This window comes from Peromyscus maniculatus, chromosome 11, assembly GCF_049852395.1.
Source record: "Peromyscus maniculatus bairdii isolate BWxNUB_F1_BW_parent chromosome 11, HU_Pman_BW_mat_3.1, whole genome shotgun sequence".
Taxonomy (NCBI): domain Eukaryota; kingdom Metazoa; phylum Chordata; class Mammalia; order Rodentia; family Cricetidae; genus Peromyscus; species Peromyscus maniculatus.
The window spans coordinates 90,129,028-90,153,003 of record NC_134862.1 but is presented as its reverse complement, the minus strand read 5'-3'; the positions used below and the strand labels follow the sequence as shown (position 1 = coordinate 90,153,003).

The window sequence follows — 23,976 nt, the reverse complement described above, 5'->3', positions numbered from 1 at the left end:
TGAGGCAGCCTAAGGTCACTGACCCCAAACCCAGTCCTTGGGGGCTGCTAGACTCCCTCCCTGAGTGAAGCTTACAGTGCAGTCCCATATCTACCTCAAATCCAACTGTCTGTTGAGCCTTGGGTGAGGAAGACATTCTGTCCAGATACAGTCAAGACAGAGCAGGCTTGGAGATGTCTGACCCCAGCTGAGCCCAGGACTCTGTCTCATCCTGGACTGTTTCCACTGGAGGCTGCAGTGAGCCACATCTGCCTGTTGACTATCAGCTTCTCTGGGCTGCTGATGTTCTCTCTTTCCCTTATCCTTCAACTAACTTCACCCCACATGCCTCAAGTACCATGTGGGTGACTGCTTATGAATGACCGGCATCCTCCATTCTAATCACCAGGCATCCCCACCATGCTTCTCTACCCCGGATACCCAGCGGGCCTCTGAAGAGAACGCAGACAGCTGGACCCTCTCAGGACTGAATTAAAACTTTCTGGATACAGTTCATCCAGAAAGATGTGTATCAAAATGTCTCCATGGGGGACATTAGAAACTTCCAGTTCCACTAACAGTGACAACAGATTGGCATTTGTTACTTTCAGATACAATGCCAGCATATGATTTCCACAAAAGGGCACCAAGGGCTCACTGAAGAACACTAACCCTTTGCCCTGTGATTTTGTCCCGCCCAGTCTGTCCCTGACTTGGTCCCAAGATCAGTTCCAGGAACTAGAATGCTCATAGATTTTTATGCAGACCAAACTTTGAAAAAGCACTAAGGCATTGCCATTTCCATCTGACATTATGAGGCTGAACTCCGGTAGGTGTGGGAAGAGATGCGGAACAGAGCCAACCACTCCAGGGTTGCTCCGGTGATGAGGAGCAAATGGCCTGTGGGCTGCCAGAGAGTTAAAGGAGCCTCATGAAGACAAAAATGTTCCCTCCCTGCCATGCCCCACCAAGACCACAGAGCACGGCACATGTCCCACGGATTCAAGAGAGATGCAAATGGCGGGTACAGTATACTGATGTGGTTCTTTATTATGACGGCCGTAGAAAACTGACGGTGTCGGGCAGCTGCCTAGATCCCACTGAAAAGCCAGGGTCTACGCGTTTGTCATGGATATGGGTATCGGGCCCTGGTGTGACCCTGCAGCTCTCTGGGAGAAGTGAGGTAAGGACAGGCCCAGTCCTTGTGCCTCCAGCTTCTGGTTCAGGGACCTCATGACAGCATCACTTACGCGGTGAGTAAAATGTTCTGTCTCTCCTCTGACTCACCAGGAGCTTGCCACGGAGAGTCCTTGAAGATAAATTATTCATGAGACACGATGTCGGCACTACTTGCAAGTTTTGTTCCAGGATATTTTTACTTTTCTTCAAGCGTTCCCTTCAGGGGAAACTATCCCACCACGAAGTTAAATGGTATTAGGTAAGATCCCCCGGGCCCTGTGTGGCTCTCAGGATTCAGGTCTTCCTTTTAAAACAGATGAGCAGTATGACTGTAGAGGTGGCCCTTAGGGGTTACATTTTAAAACAAACTAATGACTTGCCCTACAGTATAGAGATTCAGACTGTGGACTCTGTTCAGATGGACGTGCCTACTGATATCACTTAGGGACTATGAGACCCACGGGCCTCGATTTCTCTATCTGTCCAGTGGGCCCAATAGCACCTAATTCATGGGGTTTGCTCTGGGGACTCAATGAGTTAGTAACTACTGCCATTGGTCCACCTCAGACGTCCCCAAGCAATGGCTATTTCTGGTTGGAAATCTTATTTACATTACAGATGGCCTCTCCGAGGCATTCCACATGATAGCCTCTGAGTTTATGAGTCCCCATTCACCACATTATGTCCTGCAATTAAAATATCTCACCCCCGCCCTGGTGCCCTGCAGGAAAGCAGTGTAGACAGCTAAAAAGACTTGAAGCCAAGTCAGCTCCTGTGGCAGAGAGAGCCTGTGATCGGAAGGGAGGGGTATCCTCACCATTCTCCCAACTAGTCAGGGCACAGCAAATATTATGCACCAAAACAATGTGGATCTTACTCAAGGTTCTGTCTTGTAATTACACCAATTAGGCACTGTCTTTAGTCAGAGAAACTGGACGGACTTTGAAGCCATCTATCTGAAAATTTGTGGAATTAGCAAATGGGGTGAACTCCGGTACAGAAAAGTACTACTTTCAAAAGAAAGGTATTTTTTTAAAAAAGAAATTGGGGAGGGTAAGGTTGCTCAGAGGGTAAAGGACCTTGTCACACAAACCTGATGACCCGAGATCAGCCCCCAGAACAGCATGAAGGAAAGGAAAGGATGAACCTACAACGTTGTCCTCTGGTTGCCATCCATATACATCCGGTGTCCGGATGCTCTCATGGGGACCTTCACTATCCCCCAAGGGCCTGTGTGTCATCTGAGTGGTGCTGTTGGAGGTGGTAGAGCTCTTGGTCACTGTGGATGCTTCCTCAGAGAGAGCTGAGGGACCCCGGCCTCTTCTTCTTCCCCTTTGTTTTGTAGCTCCTGAGGTGAGTGGTTCTCCCTGCCATGTACTCCTGCCATGATGCGCTAACCATGATGCCAGAGGTTACACGAGGCCACCTGACTGGGACCTCCAGAGAGTGTGAACCAAAATAACCCTCACCTCTTTATACGTGAATTGCCTCAGGTATTTTATTAAAGTGACGGAAAGCTGACTAATACAGCTATTGCCGTAACAGTATTATATAATAAATCATTCTAAAATTCGGTGTCTCAAAACAAGAGTAATTTATATTTGGTCGTGCATCTAATGGGTAGGTAGGTGTGTGGGATCTAGTGGGCTTGGCTGAGTGACAGATGGCTCAGGTGACTTCCTTGGGGGTCTCATTCTCCTCACACCACTGGGCAGGCCTTGGAGGCCTCAGAACTACAGAGGGAGTGGGTATTTCCCAGTGATTCTCAAGGCCTCAACACGTGCAGCCATCTAGCCATATCGCCGTGGACAAACCTGGTCCTGTGGAGAAGCCCATCTTCAGTAGAGAGAAGAGAGAGCATGGAGCGAGAGCAGGGACACAGGTGGAACCCACTGCAGGGACATGTGGCCCATGTGATGGCACAGGATGCTGGGCTCAGAAAAGAACCTCTTTGTTTGACTGCTCTGCTATCTGATTCTTGGAATTCTCTCTCTCTCTCTCTCTCTCTCTCTCTCTCTCTCTCTCTCTCTCTCTCTCTCTGTCTCTGTATCTCTCTGTGTCTCTGTATATCTCTCTCTCTGTATCTCTCTGTGTCTCTGTATCTCTCTCTCTCTCTCTCTCTCTCTCTCTCTCTCTCTCTCTCTCTCTCTCTCTCTCTCTCTCTCTCTCCCTAAGCCTCATATTGTCATTTTCCCCTGGACCCCAAAAACCATGAAGCCAGCCCTGGATACAGTGTACAAGGGTTTGTGTACCCGTGTGTGGCAAATTGAGACTACAGAGCCTTCTTGTTTAACAGAAATGACTTCCACTGGGAAAGTGGCTGCTTTTGGAACCACATCATGGAGTTTCTACAATAGATTCAACTGGTACTGGCAGCTTTATCTCATACGTTCAGACTCCTCCCTGTGACAGAGGGAAGCTTGGGCCACGGAGCATGTGGGGGATACCTGTAGTGTTACTGCCTCTGTGGTTGGTCCAGTGTGGAACAAGAGAGCATCCGCCCCCTCCAATCATCCCACTGAGACCAGCTCCACTACCTCCACAAACCTCACCCATTCCTCCACATCTCCATGAGAAGTCTCAAGAGAGTGGAAGCTGTTTGTGCACCGAGCTGATTCCATCCGCTAACACCAGAAAACCTGCCGAGGAACCAGACATACTCTGGGAGAAACTAGGACATGAAGAAAGATCCCAGAGTTGTCAAGCAAGAGAGATGTTCCAAACTAAGCAGTCAAGTCCCCCACCTTGGGCAAGATCAGCCAAACTCTGCAATCATCGTGGCCATAGCTGGTCTAATAGCCAACGGAACCCCAGGACTACCAAATCCGAGGCCTGAGGATGGCTGCCAATAAAGCAGGCCCCTCTTTACACTCTTCCCAATTCTTTGGGCTCCACTTGAGCCCTTCCCTGAGACTGCTTTGAACTCACAGACGCAGCAGGCTGCCCTTCCCCAGTCTGCCTGCCATGAGAAGCCGACGTGTGCCTAGGAGCAGCCGCCAAATCTCCCATGACACGACTCCCAAACAGAGTGTGCTCCCAAACAGAGTAGCCCACGAAGCCTGCTACACACCGGGTGGAGAAAGCTGTGCAAGAAGCCACAAGGCATGAATCATGAGTCCAAGTCGACACTACCACCCTGCCGCTCCGACAATTACCCGAAGAACACACTTTCTGATAATTATAGAGCTAAAAATGGATCCACATTGCAACCCTTTCCTCTTCTCAAGAAGGCCGAGGAGGTGGCTTAGCAGCAATCAGCTGCTGAGACGTATCACATTCTGGGCTGTTTGGGAGGCTGGTTCCAAGAAATTTCTTGGAAGGTACAATTCCCAGAAGGTGGGGATGCTAACTAGATCCACAGGGCTTTCACGCTATCCCTAATGGGAACTCCTAGCTTGGGAATCTGAATGGAGCCCATTTGAAACATAAACAACAGGAGGGAGGGGCCCAGGCTGTGTACCACGTCTGTTTACAACCTTGTCTCCAGAACATCCAATGGTTCTTACCTAAGATGAGGGAAGGATGTCACCAGCCAAAGAATCATCTCAACCTGTGTGCCCATGGGAATGCCATACAGGATTTTAGGAGGAGTGAGGGGCAGGTCACTAACAACGACATTTAGCAGGTGTTAAGTACTTGTGAACTGCATGTGTATATTATCTAATTTTATTCCCAGGATAACACCATGAGGATGAATTGTTTTGTTCTCTCACTTAAGAGTTACCCTGAGGCCTGGGGAAGTGGCTCAATGGTAGATCACTTGCCTTGTATGCGTGAACCCAGTGTTCGATACCCAGTATTACCCTCCTGAGAAAAGGAGGGCCATCCTGAGCCATACTCCACAGGTCACAGAAATGCTAAGGGTAGAAGCAGGATTGGAAGTTGGACTCCTCACCACTGTGGTAGTTTGAATAGAAATCTCCCCACCCCTTAGGCTCATATATTTGAATGCCAGTTACCAGGAAGTGGCACTGTTTGAAAGGATTAGGAGGTGTGCCCCTGTTAGAGGGAGTGTGTTACTGGGGGTTAGCTTTGTGTCTCTCTCTCTGCCTGTGGATCAGGATGTAGCTCTCCGCTACTGCCCCAGCATCTGCCTGCATGCCGCCATGCTCCCTGCCATGATGATAAGGGACTAACCCCCAAGACTGTAAGCCAGCCCCCAGTTAAACGTTTTATTTCATAAGAGTTGCCTTGGTCATGGTGTCTCTTCACAGCAATAGAACAGTGACTAAGATAACCACCATCCTTTAATCCTAAAAAAAAAAAAAAACTGGGATTGGCTGGAAGCAGACATTGAGGGGTGGAGCTAAATACTGATTGCAGAAAGGGCAGAAAATATGAACACAGAGCGAACAAATAGGACCAGAGAAGCTACAAGTTAAAAGTCTTCTGAGTTGAAAATGAGTATGACATGGAGTTGGCTTTTATTTTAAAATGCAAGCAGTCTGGGCACGGAGGCACACACCTGTAGTCCCAGCACTAGCAAAGTGGAAGCAGGAGGATGAGGAGTTCAAGGCCAGCCTTTACTCCATAAGACCCTACCACATACACAGAAAAAAAGACAGATTAAATAAATAAATAAATAAATAAATAAATAAATAAATAAATAAATAAATAAATGCCATCTCTAAGGGGCAAGGTCAGTGCATTGTAGATATTTGGTACTGTCCTGGCAACCCCAAAATGAAGACTACAGCATTGCTTCTAACAAGAGGGACCAAAATAGCTATTATTTACTCACTTAATAACCACAGAGTGAGCATCTTTAATAGGCCACACACTGCTTTCCATTCACTGTCACTGTATCTGATGATCCGCTCAACATCACTGACCTTCCTGAGCCTTCTAGTCGCAGAGACAGGCCTCATGCAGAGCACACTGAAGCATATCTGTAGGAATAGCCTATAGAGTTACCAAGTTAAGCTAAAGAAGATGTGAACTGTAGCAGGTTCCCAATGGCCAGATGCAGAAGTTGTTGACTCAAAATTACACTCAGAAAGAAATGGTGCTCTGCTGACATCAGTGGAAACCGTCTTGGGTACCCAGGATGGCAGACACAAAGGCAAAGAATACATAGCATCTTAAGCCAAAAGCCAGGCTTGGGGCAAGCGCTTGGAGCAGAAGGGAGACTCCTGGGAGGAATAAAGTGGCAGGCACTTGCCTTGTTAGCCCCCCAGTGCTGGCCACTCCATGGAGCCAGAGAACCATGAGGCTGCAGGGGAATGATCTCACACAGCTACTGTGCCTGAGTCAGTCAGCTCAGGGTTCCTGCTCTCTGATGTCTATCTTGGACTGTCTTCCTTGATGTTGCCCACCGCAGTGAGCAGCAACTGTGTCTAACTATCATCGGAGGTAGCAGCCAGAAAGGAAGGGGTAAGGAAAAGGCCCTTGGAACACAACATTTCCTGAGTAAAGCGTTTCTGTCTACTGCTCAGAGGGGCAGATGCAAACCACATGCAGATTTGCATATTGTCAAAGCGAATTCCTGCACAGCTTACTCCACATCCTTGCTCTGACCTTGGAAAAGCCTAGGGCACAAGACTGAAGGCAGCAGGACCTTGAAGGGGCAACCTCCAGCCATCGCCTCCTGTGGCCGGTCTGCGGTCAGGTAACAGAAGGCTAGGTAAGGCTAAGGGGTGTGAATATGGGTGATCACCTGCCCGAGAACACAGGGTGACGCACTCAGGATGGGAAGGCAGCGACTTGGAGGCTGAGAGACAACAGTTTGATTTTGTCTTCCTCGGGCTTATATCACCTAGGCATTATCTTAAAGAACAAACCAGAGAATATGGAATTGATGACCGGAGTGGATTGCCGGTGTCTGTGATATTATCTAGGAAGCATTTTACACATTTTTAATGCAAATGATATGCTATTTTCTTAGTCATTCTTTATTCCTTGGATCACTAATATTATCAAATGCGTGTTCTTATCTGAGCATGCATTCCTGCTGAGACAAATAACATGCGGAATTCTAACAGACCATGTTTCTTAGAAAATATCAAAGGCTAAGTTATTAGCTAGAGAAATGATGGGCTTCTAGATTGGGCTCCCTCCAGTGAAATACAGAAAAGAATTTTAAAACTTTGTAAAAACTCTTTCCCATGTCAGTGTTGATGGGGCCCTTGGTTTTGCAAAAGGCTGTATTTGGGCAATGGTGGTTTTCCTGTGGCCAGTACCCTCCACTCTGTACTGAGGCCAGGAACAGCCTTTGGCTCAAGGCCATGGCCCTTGCTCATTTCACCCGTGAGTCCCTCTTCTCTAGGCTTTGCTGACTTACTTTGCTGGCTGGAGAAGGGCAGAGTCTGAACAGACAACGCCAAACGCCCAGCCTGGGTGGCATGCATGCACACGTACTTCCAGAAGAAACTTGGGGTGGCTGTGGTCTACTGCCCCTCTGTGACAGCACTTTCCTGTCCCACGGCTCCAACACACCCAGTGGTCTTGCCGAAAGGCCAAATTGCAAAGCCGAGTGCCAGGTTCGAACCTCAAGACACCCGGCATCTAGTCAAAAACTTCCTTACATCAGGAGGTGTCATTAAAATCCCGAGCCCAGCACAGACAGGAAGAAAAGCCTGGGAGACGGCAGGAGATGTAAATGCTAACCATCATCGCACAGAAAAGGGACACCCTGCAACTCCAGACAGAGAGCCCGTGGACATAGCCAGTGTCTTGCTGACACCTGACTGGAGGCCGCCTCCTGTAATCAGTCCCTCTTGCCTCTGAAGATTTTCAAAGAACGGAGGCCTGCTCCTACCGTGCCCTCCCTGCTGCCCCTCACCCGATGACCCCTTTCCCTATGACCCTCCCTCCCTCCACCTGCGGGACCCCTCTGACCTTTCTCAGAAGGAAGCAGATGCGTTCGATGTTCCTCAGCCGCTCCCTCTGAGGATGCGCAGGGAAGAAAGGAAACAGGAGGTTAAGGGTGGGCTGGGAGTATGAGACGTGCATAATCACCCCAGCAGAGGAAGCAGAACCCACCAGAGACTCAGTCTAGGCACATGCCGGTGGCTCTTCCCAGTACAGTCTGAGCTTGCTTTCACCTCATCAGAACCACTTGCTTTCTGTTCTTTCATTGTTTTGTTGGGTTTTATTTTTAGAGACAAGGTCTTACTGTGTAGCACAGGCTATCATGGAGTTCATGTGTAACCTAGGTTGGCCTCAGACTCATGAAACTCCTCCTGTGTCAGCCTCCCAAGCGCTGGTTTTACAGGCATGAGCCACCATACCTGGTGGAAATTCACCCTTAAAGGAACTCCGGGGCAGATGGCTCAGGGGGTAAAGTGTTTGCCACTGCAGGCATGAGGACCTGAGTTCAGATCCCAGAACCCATGTAATGAGCCAGCTGCTGTGGCATGCATCCTTCATCTCAGTGCTGGGGAGGCAGAGACTGGAGGATCCCTGGGGCTTGCTCACCAGCTGGTCTAGCCAAATCCAAGACTTCCAGATTCATTGAGAGACCCTGTCTTTTATTATGATGGTGATTTAATTGTGGTGTGTGTGTATGTGTGTGTATGTGTGTGTGTGTGTGTGTGTAAAAGTGTGGGTATGTGCACATGAACATAGGTACCCACAGAGCCTAGAAGAGGGCATCAGATCCCCTGTAGCTAGAGTTACAACTTACGGGGGTGCTAGGAACCAAATTCAGGTCCTCTGTGAGAGCAGTACAGAATGTTAACCACTGAGCCATCTTTCCAGCCCTATAACAGAGCCCACCTTAAAAAGCAGAAACAAAACAAACAAATGAATAAAACTGTGCAGAGAAACTAAGGAAGACATGTAACATCAACCTCTAGCCTCAGCACACATGCGCACACACACATGAGCATGCACACAGATAATGTATCTATTTTTACAAAAGAACACTCCTGGCAAAAGAATGCATTCTTCTTTCACCACCCAGCATTCATTTTCCTATAGTCAAAGTCTCCATGCATTCACAGCAGATGGGCTGGATGCAGCGTGGCCACCATATGCTCACTGCGTATCTCAGGCACAGGACACCTTGCTGGATCCCTAAGAGCAAGAAGCTTGTATCCTTATTAGTGGATACTATGTTGTGTTGCCTTCTCTGTGTGAGTGTACTTGGAGGAAACATGTCCTCCCTGGAGTCAGGCTACCAACTGTGCCCTGGGCTATGGCTTTTCTAGAAGTCAAGTCCATCTGTCTCCAAGGACTGGCTCAGTTCCACGGAAAGATGCTATGAAGCTGAGCAGAGGATGCTGCCCGCAGCAGACGTAAAATGCCCCAGCTTCCTTTCTCTGCTATAACTGTCAAGATTTCTGAGCCACGCTGAACACAGCTGTGGCATCTCTGGTGCTTCATTACCGAAGCAATTTGGTCACTGTAGACATAATGGTGATGAGTTTCCTTGTGGATCAGAAGAGGACAGGTGGGTGGGACACTTCAGTTTCCCTAATTGGATCATAAATACAGTGATCTCTGTGCCGCCCATAAACACAGAGGAAGGAGCCACATCAGGATGAGTTATTGCCCACGCGGCAGGGAAGACAAGTTATACATGTGAGAGAATTCATACAGATGCATACACAAGCAAGAGACACACGTACTCCAGAGAGCCAGAGCCCTGCAGGAAAACACTGTCCCTCCCTGTGACAGAGACTTCCCAGTGGGGGTGGAGAATGGGAAGGGAACCTTCCTGCCCTGGAAGAGGTCCACCAAAACTTCCACCAATACTCAAAGCTTTAGGGCATCTTTAATCTACGGAGCATGGGTCATAGCTCAGTAGCAGAGGGCTTCCCTAGCTTGTCCAAAGATCTGAGTTCTATGCCTACCCTAAGAAAAGGAGGGAAAAAAGAAAAAAAAAATCAAATGGATTTCATGCCCTCATTAAGAAATGCATTGCACAGTCAGCAAGTTCTTGGGACCCAAGTTCCTCTAGAGCCAGAACTGTCAACCAGTGAGGCAAGTGTGTAAGTCTCAGAGCCTGAACGCTGCTCTCTCTGGAGGTTTCAGGAGGCCAGAGGACTGGAGATAGTTACAAGCAGTGGCTGATGCATTTCGTTCCCTGCTGGGACATAATGTCCCCACAACAGGGAAAATCATAACATGTCGACATGCTCGCCTAATTATAGCTTTCAGGATGTTTCAGCTTTGTTTTTAATCCCTCTTCTCCAGGGGCACCTCAGGCTTCGGTCTGTCTGCGTCTGGGCTTCACAGAACTCAGCTCCTTAATTAATCTGATAACTAATTAGAAATGTTGCTGTAATAGGAGTTTACAAAAAAATTAGAGCTGGGACGTAGTTCAGTGGTAAAGCACGTATGTGTGTCCAAAGGCTTGGACTCTACCCCAGCAGCTTAGGAAGAGTAAGGTGTAGAGGTCCACACCTTCATATTTCAGTTTCCATTTCTGTCTCTGGCAAATAGTTCTGGATGCTACCTAGTGACTGCTCTTTCTGCACTATCTTTTTTCCAGAAGAATCTACCTCTATGCTAAAGGGTTGGGGGTATGCAATTCCTAACTTAATGCCTAAATAAAGGACTTGTCCTGATAAGCCAAAAAAAAAAAAAAAAAAAAAAACAGACTCCAGGTTTCACCAGGTGCCTACAAGCTGGCAGGGAACTGGCATGCTAGAAACAAGGGGCCGGACAAACTTCCCCACTTATTCTGCTCAGGAATCCTACCAGTTCATTTGGAAATGAACACGCTTGGCTTCAAGCCACCGTGAGCACCTATGGGTACTGATGAGCAGGTGTGTGCTGTGGGTGCCAAATTCAGTGTCCAGAAAGACATGAGCCCCTGGGCAAACACCATTCAGGCCTGGCAGAGCCAAGCTATCACAGGTGGAGGGTACGACTGGTAGAGGAGAATAAAATTACAACTTTTATGAAATACACTAAGCTTTCAAGTGGTTCTTGGGGGTACTTTGAACTAACGCAGTTTGCTTTTTATAGCTGACTTTGAAATAGTTTGGCTCTACTGTACAGAATCAAAGACTGTCACCCTGAAGCGGGGCTTAGATAGTATAAAGCCAAGTCTTTTCAAGAGCCAGCTTGAACTGATGGTCATAAGATGGGCTTTGGAGATGGGCAGCGCTGGGTTCCAGACCTTACATCCAGAAACGGAACCCAGAGCTCATCAACTAGACCGCACCAGATTCCCTGGTGCACAACAAGCTGACGCCAAGCCACAGGCACCAGAGACGAAAGCCTACCAGATAATGGGGCTGTACCTGGTGCTGCATCCATCTGTCTACCCTCAGAAACGCAGGCATTGACCGCCTCCCGCAGAGCAAGCAGTCCATACACGGTCCTCGCTCACCCTACAGACATGCTGGACAACACAGAGCCTTTGTCTATGGCCACAGATACGGAACCAAACATCACAGGCACCAGGCTTGAGGACTCAGCACCACAATACAGCAGATCCCCGGCCCCTGGGCTACAGGAAATGCCACACTTGACTGGTACCGTATTGCAAGAGCTTAGCCGACCTCAGCAAGGAGGCTCTGTAACAACTACCAGCAAGGAGTAGAGGCAGGACCAGGACAGTGTGTTCTCCTTTATTCTGCTCTTTAAAACCCCCACTGTCCTTCACAAGCCCGGTGACCCATGGGGACACTCCCTGCCCACCACCAGCACCACCACTTACCGCGTGGACAGGGTTGCACTGGTCTATGGGACTCTTAAAGTCCGTCCTTAACTCATCGAAGGCGATTATCTGAAAGAGAACACATACAGTCAGTACTGTGCACATGTGATCTGTGCCGCTACCCAAAACTCCCTGCGGCTCTGTCCCCAGACACCATAGGAGGAGAGGACAAGGTGGAGGCCACACAAAACTGGCCGGGAGCTAGCCACTGCTCAAAATGGCAATGGGCACACGGGTCTGTTGTCTTCTGCCTATGACGTTTGCTTTGAAACTTCCCAAGTAGCATTTTTTTTTTAAAACGTTTTCTGTTCCTTATGCAGCCTGTACAAAGATGTAGGAAAAACTAGTCTAAAGGAGCTAAGCGTGGAAAAGGCATAAAAATGTAACACTTCTAGCATGTTCCCTGACAGGCACTGCAGTTTATTGATTATCTGTTTTGTTTGTTTGTTTGGCAGAAATGCCGACTGTAAGTATAAAGAAGTCAGGGGGAAATGAGGAAAGAAAGGGAAGCTACGTTGTCACAATGAGAAACAATGACAACTCTAAATGTCCCAAGACTAGGTCAGCAGCCCGGGCAGGCCATGCCCACCACTGCATACTCCGAGGCTCAGCTGGAGCTGTGGCTCCCCATTTGTCAGAGGAGGAGGATAGGAAGTGGGAGGGGGGACCTTCTGCCGTCACAGGATGAGGCATGTCCCATCCACATGAGGGCAAAGGCTCTCAAGACCCAGCCACCTGTCTGCTACAGGGGCCTAAATGGCAGAACACAGAGGTGTTTGACCCAGGGACTTTCCTTTCTTGGGCAGGGTGGGGCAGAGGGTGGAGGCTTTAGATATTCTCAGCAAAGTCTCCTCACTGCTATAGTTGGGATCTTGAACGAATCTGAAGGCCCATCCATGTGTTAAGGGGTTGCTGCCCAGCCCGTGACACTCTTGGTTTGGTTTTTGTTAGAGTGTTTGGTTGGGTGGGTGGGTGGATGGGTGGTTTGGTCAGGTGGATTTTTTTTTTTTTTTTTTTTTTTTGAGACAGGGGTCCACGTATCCTGGGCTGGCTTCCAACTTACTATAGATCTGAGGATGACCTTGAACTTCTTATTCTGCTGCCCCCACTTCGTAAATGCTGAGATTACATGTGTGTGCTTCCACATTCGATTCATGCAGTGCTGGGGATGTAACTCAGAGCTCCACCACTCCACGCTAAGTAAGCACTCGGCCCACGGAGCTACATCCCAGCCCATTGCTGTGTTGGGTCGTAAAAACCTTTAGGAATGGGGGCATAGTGAAGCGAAGACCTTTTTAGTCTTACTGGGTTGTCTTTGTTTTGTTTTCCTTCCTGACCACTTGACAGTGCAGAGGTGAATAGGCCTCCTCTACCATGTGGCTCCCTTTCCATGATGTTCTGCCTACCACAGGCCCAAAATCCCAATGCCAATCAACCATGAGCTGAAGCGTTGGATGACATCAGGAGTTAACCCAAACCTTTCTTCCTTATGAGTTATCTCAAGTATTTAGTCACAGTAAGGGAAAGATGTCTACCACACCTACTGAGCATAACCTCCACTAAGGTACATTTAAGGGAGCCCTGAATATGTGGTAAAAAATAATAATAATAATAATAATAATAATAATAATAATAATAATAATAATAATAATGGAGCAAGGAAGCCAGCTTAGCACCCAGAGAGCTCCTAACCCAGCCCCATGTGGCTGAGACGAAGAGCCAAGTGAGCGTGGGCGACTTTACTCTGCAAAGCAGTGTATTTACAGCATCCCCAAGTCTCCTCACTTCAACATGGCTACAGAACTAGAGGAACACACCGCCATAGCTTGTGCCCAGAGGACATTCCCCGTACCACCTTTGATGGACAGTTGGTTATTTAGCCAGGACTGCTCAGGATGCTGCATCTCCCGCTGGCTCTATCAAGCTGAGCATCCTCTTCACTGGACTGACCTATGATTCTCCCTAAAGCATCCACCCACAGCCAAGGCCAGAGCAGTGAGCCACCGCCTGCAGGCCAGGCCAGCCTGACACCCGCTCTCTCATGACCTGTGGGCTAAGAGTGACTCTCACATTTTTTTAAAGAGTTGAAAAATAGCATCAAAAGAAAAATACTGTTTTTGTAACATGTAAAAAAATATGCTAAATTAAAACCTTGGTGTCCATGGATAGAGTTTTGCTGGTGCGTGGTCATGCTCATTTCTCTTTCTGTATATTGCTTTTGAAGACTCTGAGGCAGGGTGAGACAAATATGTCTGCTAACATGTGTTTTAGAGGAAATAGTTGGTCCCTGATCTATTCTTGTATTTGTCCTCCAGAGCCGTGGCTCTCAACCTCCCTAATGCTGCAGCCCTTTAATACAGGTCCTCATGTTGAAGTGACCCCCAGCCATAAAATTATTGTCATTGCTACTTTGTAACATAATTTTGTTACTGTGATGAATTGTAATGTAAATATTTTTGGTGATAGAGGTTTGCCAAAGGGGCGCACCCCACAGGTTAAGAACCACTGCTCTAGAGGGTTGGTATCCCACACAGTGGCACTGACCATGTGGGCTAATACTTCAGTTTAAAATTGTATTGTCTAAAGTTCAATCTGCAATCATTGTTAACTGTAAAAAAAAAAGGGGGGGTGGTCTGGGGAGATGGCTCAGGTGGTAAAGCCACACAAACATGGGGGCCCTGATTTTAATCCCAGAATCCCTGTAGCAGCTGTGGAACATGGTAATACCAGAATGGGGAAGTCAGAAACAGGGGGATTCCTGGGACTGGCTAGCCAACCAGACTGTACAAATCTGTGAGCTCCAAGTTCAGTGAAGGATCTTATCTCATAAACTGAGGTGGAGAGCAGCCAAAAAGATACCTGTACACATGCAGACACAAATGTATATACACATATGATCATGCACCTACACTATACACACACACACACACACACACACACACACACACACACACACACACGCACACACACATCCATGTACACACAGCCACATATGTCTGTTATCTATCACACAGCTCATGTATAACAACAGTTCAATCCCTGCAGGAATTTCTAAAGGGCAGTGCTACATTAGCTATACACAGAATGGGTCCAATCCCCCCCACACACACACAGAGCTTTTAGGGATTGCCTCTATTGTGACCTCAGCACATCTCTACTCCCTAAGCAAAGTCTCTCCAGCCACTGCTTACACAAACCAGTCTAGGTCACCCCATCATCCTAATCATCCGCTGACATGACTGGCTGGACACGTCCACCCGAAAACGTGCCTGTCGGAACTGAACACTAGACCCAAGGTGAGGCTGGCTGCCACAGAACAAGAGCATTGGCTGCCATCTCTGCTCTGCACCACAAGCCTCTGTACATGCATCTTGGCTGTACCAGCCCTGGATCTTCTCCATGTGCTCCAGCTAACCCCAGTCCACCTCATTCTACATGAGTATTGTTGGCTTTGGGCGTCTGAGAGCAGGAAGTGACCTTTATCCCTATTCACTCTTCCTTAATCACCCAGTCCAATCTTTTGAGACATAACCCGTCTCCTAAATGTATGTCCTGATGAATGCAATGTCCTCAGCATCCTCGTCAGTATCCCCCACGAACCATGGGCTCAAAGCAGGACCATGGACAGAGACTTCCAGCTGCCATTCTCCAGCGCCAGGGAGGCTAACTTTAGTGCCTTCTGTGCCCGGTATTTATCTATCAGACAAGATAGATTTTTTTTCTATCAGCTAGAAAGACAGACAAGTCCCCACATTCTGATCCTGTTCCCACCCCAGCCCCATGCCTGAATCTCTGTCCCTGTACAAGAGAGCGCAGGCAGGTGAACCCGGGCTGACTGGGGTAGTGGTGGCTGGTTGTAAAGCAGGACAGAGGAGCTGCTGGGGATCTTGAGACACTCAGTTCCATGCCTGGGCCCCACCCTGGAGGAGGGTAGAGACCGGAAAGCTGTGGGGGCAGCTCGTGCCAGTGAGCTCCACCCCAGTAAGCTATGACCTGGTTGCTTTCTGTGGTGGCCAGGGTCATCAGCATCCCCACTACCCCAATGTCACAGCTGAACTCTGTCCACTTGGTTGACAACTTCAGGAGGCATCTTTTATACTCAGGTCCTGTGCTAGCCACTTGGAGACACTAAACTCCAGAAGACACAGCTCCTGGCCTCATGATGTACCCTGCCTGTGGCAATGGGGGACATGCTCACAAACAGTTCATTGTATTACCAATGTAATAAGGACCAGAACCAAGAAAATCACTATATTCCTCACAGGGTCACTATGTCATGCTGTGGGATGTTAATGTATGTCCTGTGGGAGCCCTTCTTGGGTTCCTTGTGGCGTTACCCAGCAGGTTTGCATAGAGGATGATTAGGACCATGGGCCTGAGTGCAGGTGTCTGAGATGGTCTGCACTTGGCTGTACTGGGGGATGGTCTGTATGTCAAGTTGCTCTGATTGGTCAATAAATAAAACCTGATTGGTCGTGGCTAGGCAGGAAGTATAGGCGGGACTAACAGAGGAGAAATAAAAGAACAGGAAGGCAGAAGGAGACGCTGCCAGCCACTGCCAGGACAAGCAGCATGTGAAGATGCTGGTAAGCCACGAGCCACGTGGCAAGGTATAGATTTGTAGAAATGCGTTACTTTAAGATATAAGAACAGTTAACAAGAAGCCTGCCACGGCCATACAGTTTGTAAGCAATATAAGTCTCTGTGTTTACTTGGTTGGGTCTGAGCGGCTGTGGGACTGGCAGGTGACAGAGATTTGTCCTGACTGTGGGCAAGGCCGGAAAACTCTAGCTACAATGTCAGGTGCTGGGCCATGTACTACACAAACTTGCATCATTTAATCCTTGATTCCCCATGAAAGAGGTTTATTATTGCCCCATTTTAGAGATGGAGAATGATGCTGATGAGGTTGATGACTCTAGTGGCAGATTAGACTCCACGACACTAATCCAGGCAGTACCCACAGGGCTGCTCCACAGAGTATATATGGAGGAGGAAGGGAGGACTCTAAGACACAGTGAAGGATGAGCAATTCCCTGGGGAAACAGCACAGTGTCCCGGGAGAGAGATTTGGGTCATCCTCTGCCTGTCCAGATCGTCCACAGACTCCTCAGCCCTGCCTCCTGCTTGTCTCTGGGAACGGGGCAGCAGGGCAGAGGGCAATCCTCAGGCTCCGAAACCTATGAGTGTGAGAGGCACAAGGACGATGCTGTGATTGAAGGTGGCTAGAAAAATGGCTGTGACTCAGTTGTGCACACTTGAGCCTCCTGTGTGTCCCAATAATCCACTGGACCACATAGCCCAGCACCAAACAGTACTAGGTGAACTTGAACTCCTGACCCAGTGATATAGTCACATCAAACATCACACTCATTTTTTCAAAATCGAATACAGTAAGATCCACCCTTTTAGTGAAAACTCCTTAAATCTCAACAAGCTCGCAATCCTGTGAACACACTGTGATGGTGATACATTGTTTTTATTGCTCCCCCATCCTGTCCTCTTGACTCTGAGAGTCAGCTGCTCTCCTATCCTGCTTCCTGCCTGGCAATCACCGATGTCTGCTTCATCTCTGAAGCTCTACCTTTGTTCAAATATCACAGAAATGGAACCATGAAGCATGTGGGCTTTTCGGGCGGCTGCCTTTCACATGACAATGTGTTCGACATTAGTCACATTGTTGCTTATGTCAACAGCCTGCTCCTTTTTGCTACTAAGCTGTACTCGGGTCTAAAGATACACTAAAGCTCACTTATCCAATTCACCTGCTGGAAGATGCTTGGGCTGTTCCTAAATTTTGATGATTTGTAACCAGAGCCAGTACAAACATTTGCAGAGAGGCATCTGTTTTCCCTGGATGATTTTCCCTGGGAAAAATTGCTAGATGATTCGATAAATGTATGTCTAGGTTTGTCAGGAACTGATAAACTTTTCCAAAGTATCTGTAACATTGTGTCAAACACCATGTGAGATTCCAGACACATCACATCCAGGTCCAAAATTATTAGGGTTGATTTTGCTTAGCTGTTTCAATAGGTGTGGGGATGGAGCCACTGCGGTTTCCATTTGCATTTCTCCAGTGAGTAAGGACACTGGGAATCTTTTCATGGGCTTAGTCGCCATCTGTGTGCCTTCTTTGGGGAAGCATATGTTTGAATCATTGGCCCCTTTTGCACAAATAAAAATAAGAATCTGTTTTCATATTGATGGTTTCTTTTCAACAGCAGGGACTGAGCCCAGGGCCTCTCACATGCCAAGCAGGCACTCTACTACACTAAGGTCCATTCCTAGCCCGCTTTTTCCCTTTCCTTTTTTAAAACATTTGAGATAGGGTTTTTGCTGTGTTCCCCAGGCTGACCTTGAATGACCAGAGCAAAAGCTTTTATTGTGACACTTGACAACTATTCTTTTACGCACCCCACTTTTGGTCCTGGACTTAAGACTTGCATGGCTCTAAAAACCCTTGCCTCTGGGGGAGTTTAAACCTCAAGTTTAATTTCAAAAATATATTTTTGAATTTTTCTGAAATCTCACTCCTATTACGTGAGCTCTGTGCACTTAGTGCTTCAAGGAACTGGCCTGTTCCATCCAAGTTGTTAAATTTAGTCTGTTGAAGCCAACTTCCATTGTTACTACCCAGCCGCCAGCCACCAGCCACCAGCCGCCAGCCACCCCCACTTCTTTCCTCTCCAGACATTTGAGATGGGGATTGGAGTGAGTACAAGAGAAGGCAGGACGGGACCAGAGCAAAGCAGTAGAGAGAGAGGAGGAGGAACAAGTCCCCAAGATCCAAGATGGCCAAGGTGTGCAGGAAACTCTGAGACTGGACCCTGCCTGAGAGCTCAAGACTAAGCAAGGCCCTGGAGTAGGACATCAGAGGCCTCTCGAGAGCTACTGATGAGGGTGGGAGAGAGAAGTAAGTGTTGGGACCTGGTACAGTGCTGAGACAGACACTCTGAAAGAGTCATAGCTGTGGTCCAGGGCAACCACAGAGAAGGAACGGGGGAGGGTACAGCACTGATAAGGAGCTCTTTCTGCAGTGCTGGACCCAGCCCCCACCACCCCTGGCCAGGCTCCCTCTCCTCCTAGTGACCCTAACACACCCATGACAATGGAACAGAGATGGCCGCCAGCCGAAGCCCATGTGAGGAGTCTCCCCCAAACCACAGCGGTATCAGTCCCTGCTTGTGTCCACCCTAAGCTCAGCCGTCCTCTATCCAGTCCAGCCCGAGCATCAGGAGGTAGGCGTCTCAGAATCAGCTTGTGAGGTAGGGAAACACAATCCTTCTTGAATATGCCTCATGAAACAGGCAACCTGCTAAAAATAGTAACTGTGTACTCCCCCAAAACCTTGGAAGGTGAAGAAGTGACCGACATCTCATCCTCCATCAGCTGATGAGTTCCCATGCTGCCCATCAGAGGTTAGCATTAGGAGGATGAGTCTGGAATTGTCTCTTGCCCGTGTTTGTTGTGGTGTCTTATTCTGGCTGAAGCTGCCCTGCTTTGCATTCATACTGTGTTATCTTACTGATATAATTTAATCTGAAGGAAAACTCTGTGGATGTGACAGGGACTTCCTCTGGGACATAGTACAGGAAATATAGGCCCAGTGAGAGTTTTAATGACATTCTTGATGCTACAGGATGAGTGAGGCACAGTTAGCACATGCCTAGACATGAGCTCTGAGCCAGCCAGTACTCTATCCAGCACGCTGTGCCCACTCTGTGACTTGAAAGGGTAAAAGAAAGTGTGGAGTTACTAAAGATGAAAAAAAAAAAAATTCTTGACTGGATGCCCAGGATTCTCTGGCACCATTCTTTAGCTCTGAAAAACAGCCGTGATGAAGAGGATGAGACCCTCTGTCACCACAGAGCTTGTAATCTGGGGCAGGGAGATAATTAAAAAATAGATAAGAAGATATCAGAAAATGGTAGGTTAGGTGACCACAATGAAAGAGTTGATATGAAGAAATCAGAGTGGGGTGGGCGGTCAAGGAGGGTTTCTCTGAGGAAGCATCACTTATGCCAAGAAAGAGAACTGAGCAACCAGGAGGCCAGGCATGGGAAGGGTGTGTCTTCCAGCAGAAGGTAACACAAGCAAGGAAGTGTTTGTTTGGTTCACTGTTACAGCTCGTAATCCATTGTTGTAGGGAAGTCAAGGCAGGAACTCAAAGTCCCACACCCACGGTCAAGAGTAGAGTCTTGTCTGCTCACTGCTTACACAGCTTTCTCCTCTCTAAAGTAGTTCTGGACTCCTGCCTAGGGAATGGCACCACCCACAGTGTTATGGGTCTTCCCACATCAACTAACAATCAAGACTACCCTGAAGACATGACCATAGGCCAACCTGATCTAGATAATCCCTCATAAAGAACCTAGGGTCTAGGTTGTGGGCTGAAGAGATAGCTCTGCCGTGGGATGGTCTGTATGTCAAATTGCTCTGATCAATAAATAAAACACTGATTGGCCAGTGGCCAGGCAGGAAGTAGGCGGGACAAGGAGAGAAGAGAATTCTGGGAAGTGGAAGGCTAAGTGAGGGAGACCTGCCAGCCGCCACCATGACAAGCAGCATGTAAAGATGCCGGTAAGCTATGAGCCACGTGGCAAGGTATAGATTTATGGAAATGGATTAATTTAAGCTATAAGAACAGTTAGCAAGAAGCCTGCCATGGCCATACAGTTTGTAAGCAATATAAGTCTCTGTGTTTACTTGGTTGGGTCTGAGCGACTATGGGACTGGTGGGTGACAAAGATTTGTCCTGACTGTGGGCAAGGCAGGAAAACTCTAGCTACATAGCTCAGCCAGCAAGAGCACTCATGGCTCTTCCAGAGGACCCGGGCTTGAGTCTCAGCACCCATGTGGTGGCTCACAATCATCTGTAACTCCAGTTCCAGGGTATCCAATGCCCTCTTCTGGCCTCTACAAGCACCGGCACACGTGGTATACAGACATACATGCAGGCAAAACATCCATACACATAAAATAAAAATAAATAAATATTTTTTAAAAAACAGCTAAATTTTAAAGACTCTGGGTTGTGTCAAGTCAACAATGAAAACTGACCTGCACAGTTGAGGAAGAATGTTTCAGAGAAGTAAGCTTTGATGTAAGGAGGATAAAGCTTGGCAGTGGGAGACGAAGAAGGGCCAGCACAGAACAAGATGGGCTGTGATAGAGAAATCAAAAACACAGCCTGGTACAGAAACAAACCAGGAAGGGGCTCATTGCAGCCCTCTCATGGACCACTGTGGGATGTGACCCTCGGGTGACTTGCAGGGCTGGTTTACATTGGCTGCTCACACTGCCTCATTCTAACAAGAGCTGCTCAAACAGAGCCTGGGGGAGGGGGCGGGAGGAGCACGTAGGACAGGTCAACAAGAACGAAACCAGGATGGGTAAAAAAATTCATGTCCTCCTGGAGCCTCAGTGTAGGACATTACTTAGTGTCCTTACAGATTTAGGAAAGATGAAGTCATATTCGAGCAGAAGCCCTAAGTCCAATAAGAATATCCTCATAAGAGACAGAAATGGACACACAGAGGCCATATAATCAAAGTGGTACAGATGTCAGCCCAGAGACACCAAGGATGGCTAGGAGTCGCCACTAGCCAAGAAGGGCTCTTCTACAGTGCTATGGCTCTGCACCACCTTGTCTGCATAGATTAAGCTTTCAGAGCCAGGAAGATGCTCTAGTGTCTTAATCTACCCAGTGTGTAAGGAAGTAGTACTTGGTTAGGCAGTGCCAAGGAACTGATGCACCTGTTTTCAAAGTACCAAAAGCTTTGTTCCATAATCTGCTTCTGTGTCCGGGAAAAATGGCTGTGAGTACCACCTGAAAATGTGGGAAGGGAACAAGCCAGGACATCCCTGACCCAAAACACTTCCCCTGGGAAGCGGCTTTCCTCCCGTAAGTCCCCAGACCTGTGCACGGACAGTTCAGACACAGAACACAGTGTCTCGTTTCCTCTCCATGTCTTATTCCTGTAAAAGCATGCTTTCAATAAAATCCTAAACTTTCTGGTCGGTTGGCTACATAGGACCTATGTTTAGTCCTAGTTTTCTGTCTGAAATGAGTGCAGCCTGTGGGCTGTCATCTCTTCCTTCGCTGACTCTAAACTGCTCTGGGGAAGTGTCTCATGCACTCCTGGGTAGAGTGGAGCAGCAGCTGCAGACTCAGACAGCTGTTGGAGGCTGTACGCGGTGCCGAGCATTTTTCCAGGTCCTTGCTCAGCCATCGAGGACCGTGAAGCATCTCAAAGCAGCTGTCTCTCATCCTCGACCGCTGCTCACGCCTTTCCCACTGTCACGGGAAGCTGGTGCCTCGGATCAGCAGGTGGCATCCCCAACAGATGTGGTAGCTTCCTTCCCCCCAACAGATGTGGTACCTTTCCCCCAAATGAAGCACAGAGAAGAGTGAAAGGTCAGTCAGAATTGCCCAGGGCCACCCGATGAAGGGCAGATCTGGAGTCCAGGACTCACCCTCTCCTTCTGTCATCCTTGGCCTTTGCTAGTGGGTCTCACTTTCCATTATAGAGGGGATAAGGAACACTTCATAATACATCCATGAGTACCACCACCAGGCATGACCCAGCAGGATGGGCACCAGCACTCTGCCATCTAAGGATTGCCAATGTGCCTGCTTATCCCTGCATGACGAAAAGCTAATAAGACCAAGGCAGGCAGCTTAAAGCCAACACAGGGAGCTGAGTCTTGTCCTAACTCCACTGGCTCTCATCTAGCGGGGGCCCTTTGGAGAAGCAGAATCAGGAGTTGTGTCTCCTGGGCAGCACACACCCGACAGCTTGTTACTGTCACTGTGCCCAGCACACACCGGACAGCTTGTTACTGTCACCGTGCCCCCATGCACTCTCGTCATGACCAGGGATCCCCGTGCTGTGGCCTGCCAAGAAGATGGGACCCGGCCAATTCCATCGCTGAGTCTAAAGGGGCGGGGCCACTTGGATATGGGAGGAGTGACCCGATGATTAGGAAGGAAATGGAACCCCACCCTTCTATCTGTTGTTCCTCCACATCTGACCCCCTACCAACACCCCACATTCAGCCTCTGGTCCCCTGACCTCCTTATGCTACCATAACAGTATAGATCGTAAATGGCCCCAAAGGGCCCAGTGTTAAAGGCTTGGTCACCAGCCTGTGGTGCTACTGGAAGGTGGTAGATCTTGAGACGTGAGGCCTAGTGGGAGGAAGTTAAGTCATCACGGACATTTTGGTTGGGACTCCAGCCCTTCCTAGTCTCCCTTCCCCCCTCTCTTGCCCTATCCCTCTTCTGTTTCCTGTCTCTCCCACTAGGAGAGCAGTGTTGCTTGAGCACACCCTACAAAGGCCTCCTGCCTCACCACGGGACCCAAAACAATGGAGCCACTGACCACGGACCGAAACTTCCAAACCGCGAGTCAAAACCTCCCTTCCATTAAGCCAATCTTGCCAGGCATTTCACCACAGCAAAAGAAAGCTGCGACAGCCACTGTGGTCCCCTCATCTACCCTTCTCACAGACACCCCCCCCAAATAACCCTCCTGTCATTACAAGCCAAGCCCCCCCTTAGCCCCTGTCTCCATTTTCACAGGCACTGCCGGGATGAAGAAGAGTCCTCCTTCAGTCTCCACCTGCCCATCACTAGCTCCGTGACCTTGAACATACCCTTCACCTCCCCAGACTGTGACTTCTCTGTTTATAAGATAGGAAGACTGATGTTCCTCCCTCAGCTGGCTGTGGGGAGGGTGATGAGGTGGCATAGCCTGAGGCACAGAGGAGAGAAATGAGGACTTGGACTGGGAGCGCAGACTCCCACTGGGTCCACACTGAGGGACAGCTCTGCAGGGAGCTGAGGCACACTGTGTGAGTCACAAGGTCCCTGCTGGGATTCGGTCTCTGCCTCACTGCTTTGTGTGACCGCAGGCAAGTTTTATTAACCTTTCCAAACCTCAGTTACCTCCAATATAAAGAAAGGACAATAACAGTTCCTACTTCAGGACCGTTGTAAGGAGTAAAAGAAACAATGGAGGCCTACAGAGGTGTCTGGGTCAATGACGTGCTTGCCATACTGAAGTGCTCGCCCTGCAAGCCTGAGAGTGCACTTAAAATGTTTCCGCGTGTACCCATGCCCACCCACATATGCACACATATACACATGAACACACACACATGCACACGCGCGCGCGCACACACACACACACACACACACA

At 48.6% G+C, this 23,976-nt stretch overlaps 1 protein-coding gene across 1 annotated transcript in view; it reads right to left on the bottom strand.

Moving 5' to 3' along the window:
* The window catches only part of Cnih3 (cornichon family AMPA receptor auxiliary protein 3), a 112,682-nt gene that overhangs the window by 47,591 nt on the left and 41,115 nt on the right, over positions 1 to 23,976 (bottom strand). The window contains exons 2-3 of the mRNA XM_006974174.4: positions 11,771 to 11,839; positions 7,996 to 8,043 (exon numbers count right to left, since the gene is read on the bottom strand). Of these exons, the coding sequence (XP_006974236.1) occupies positions 7,996 to 8,043; positions 11,771 to 11,839 (117 nt within the window). The remainder of the gene's footprint in view (positions 1 to 7,995; positions 8,044 to 11,770; positions 11,840 to 23,976) is intronic.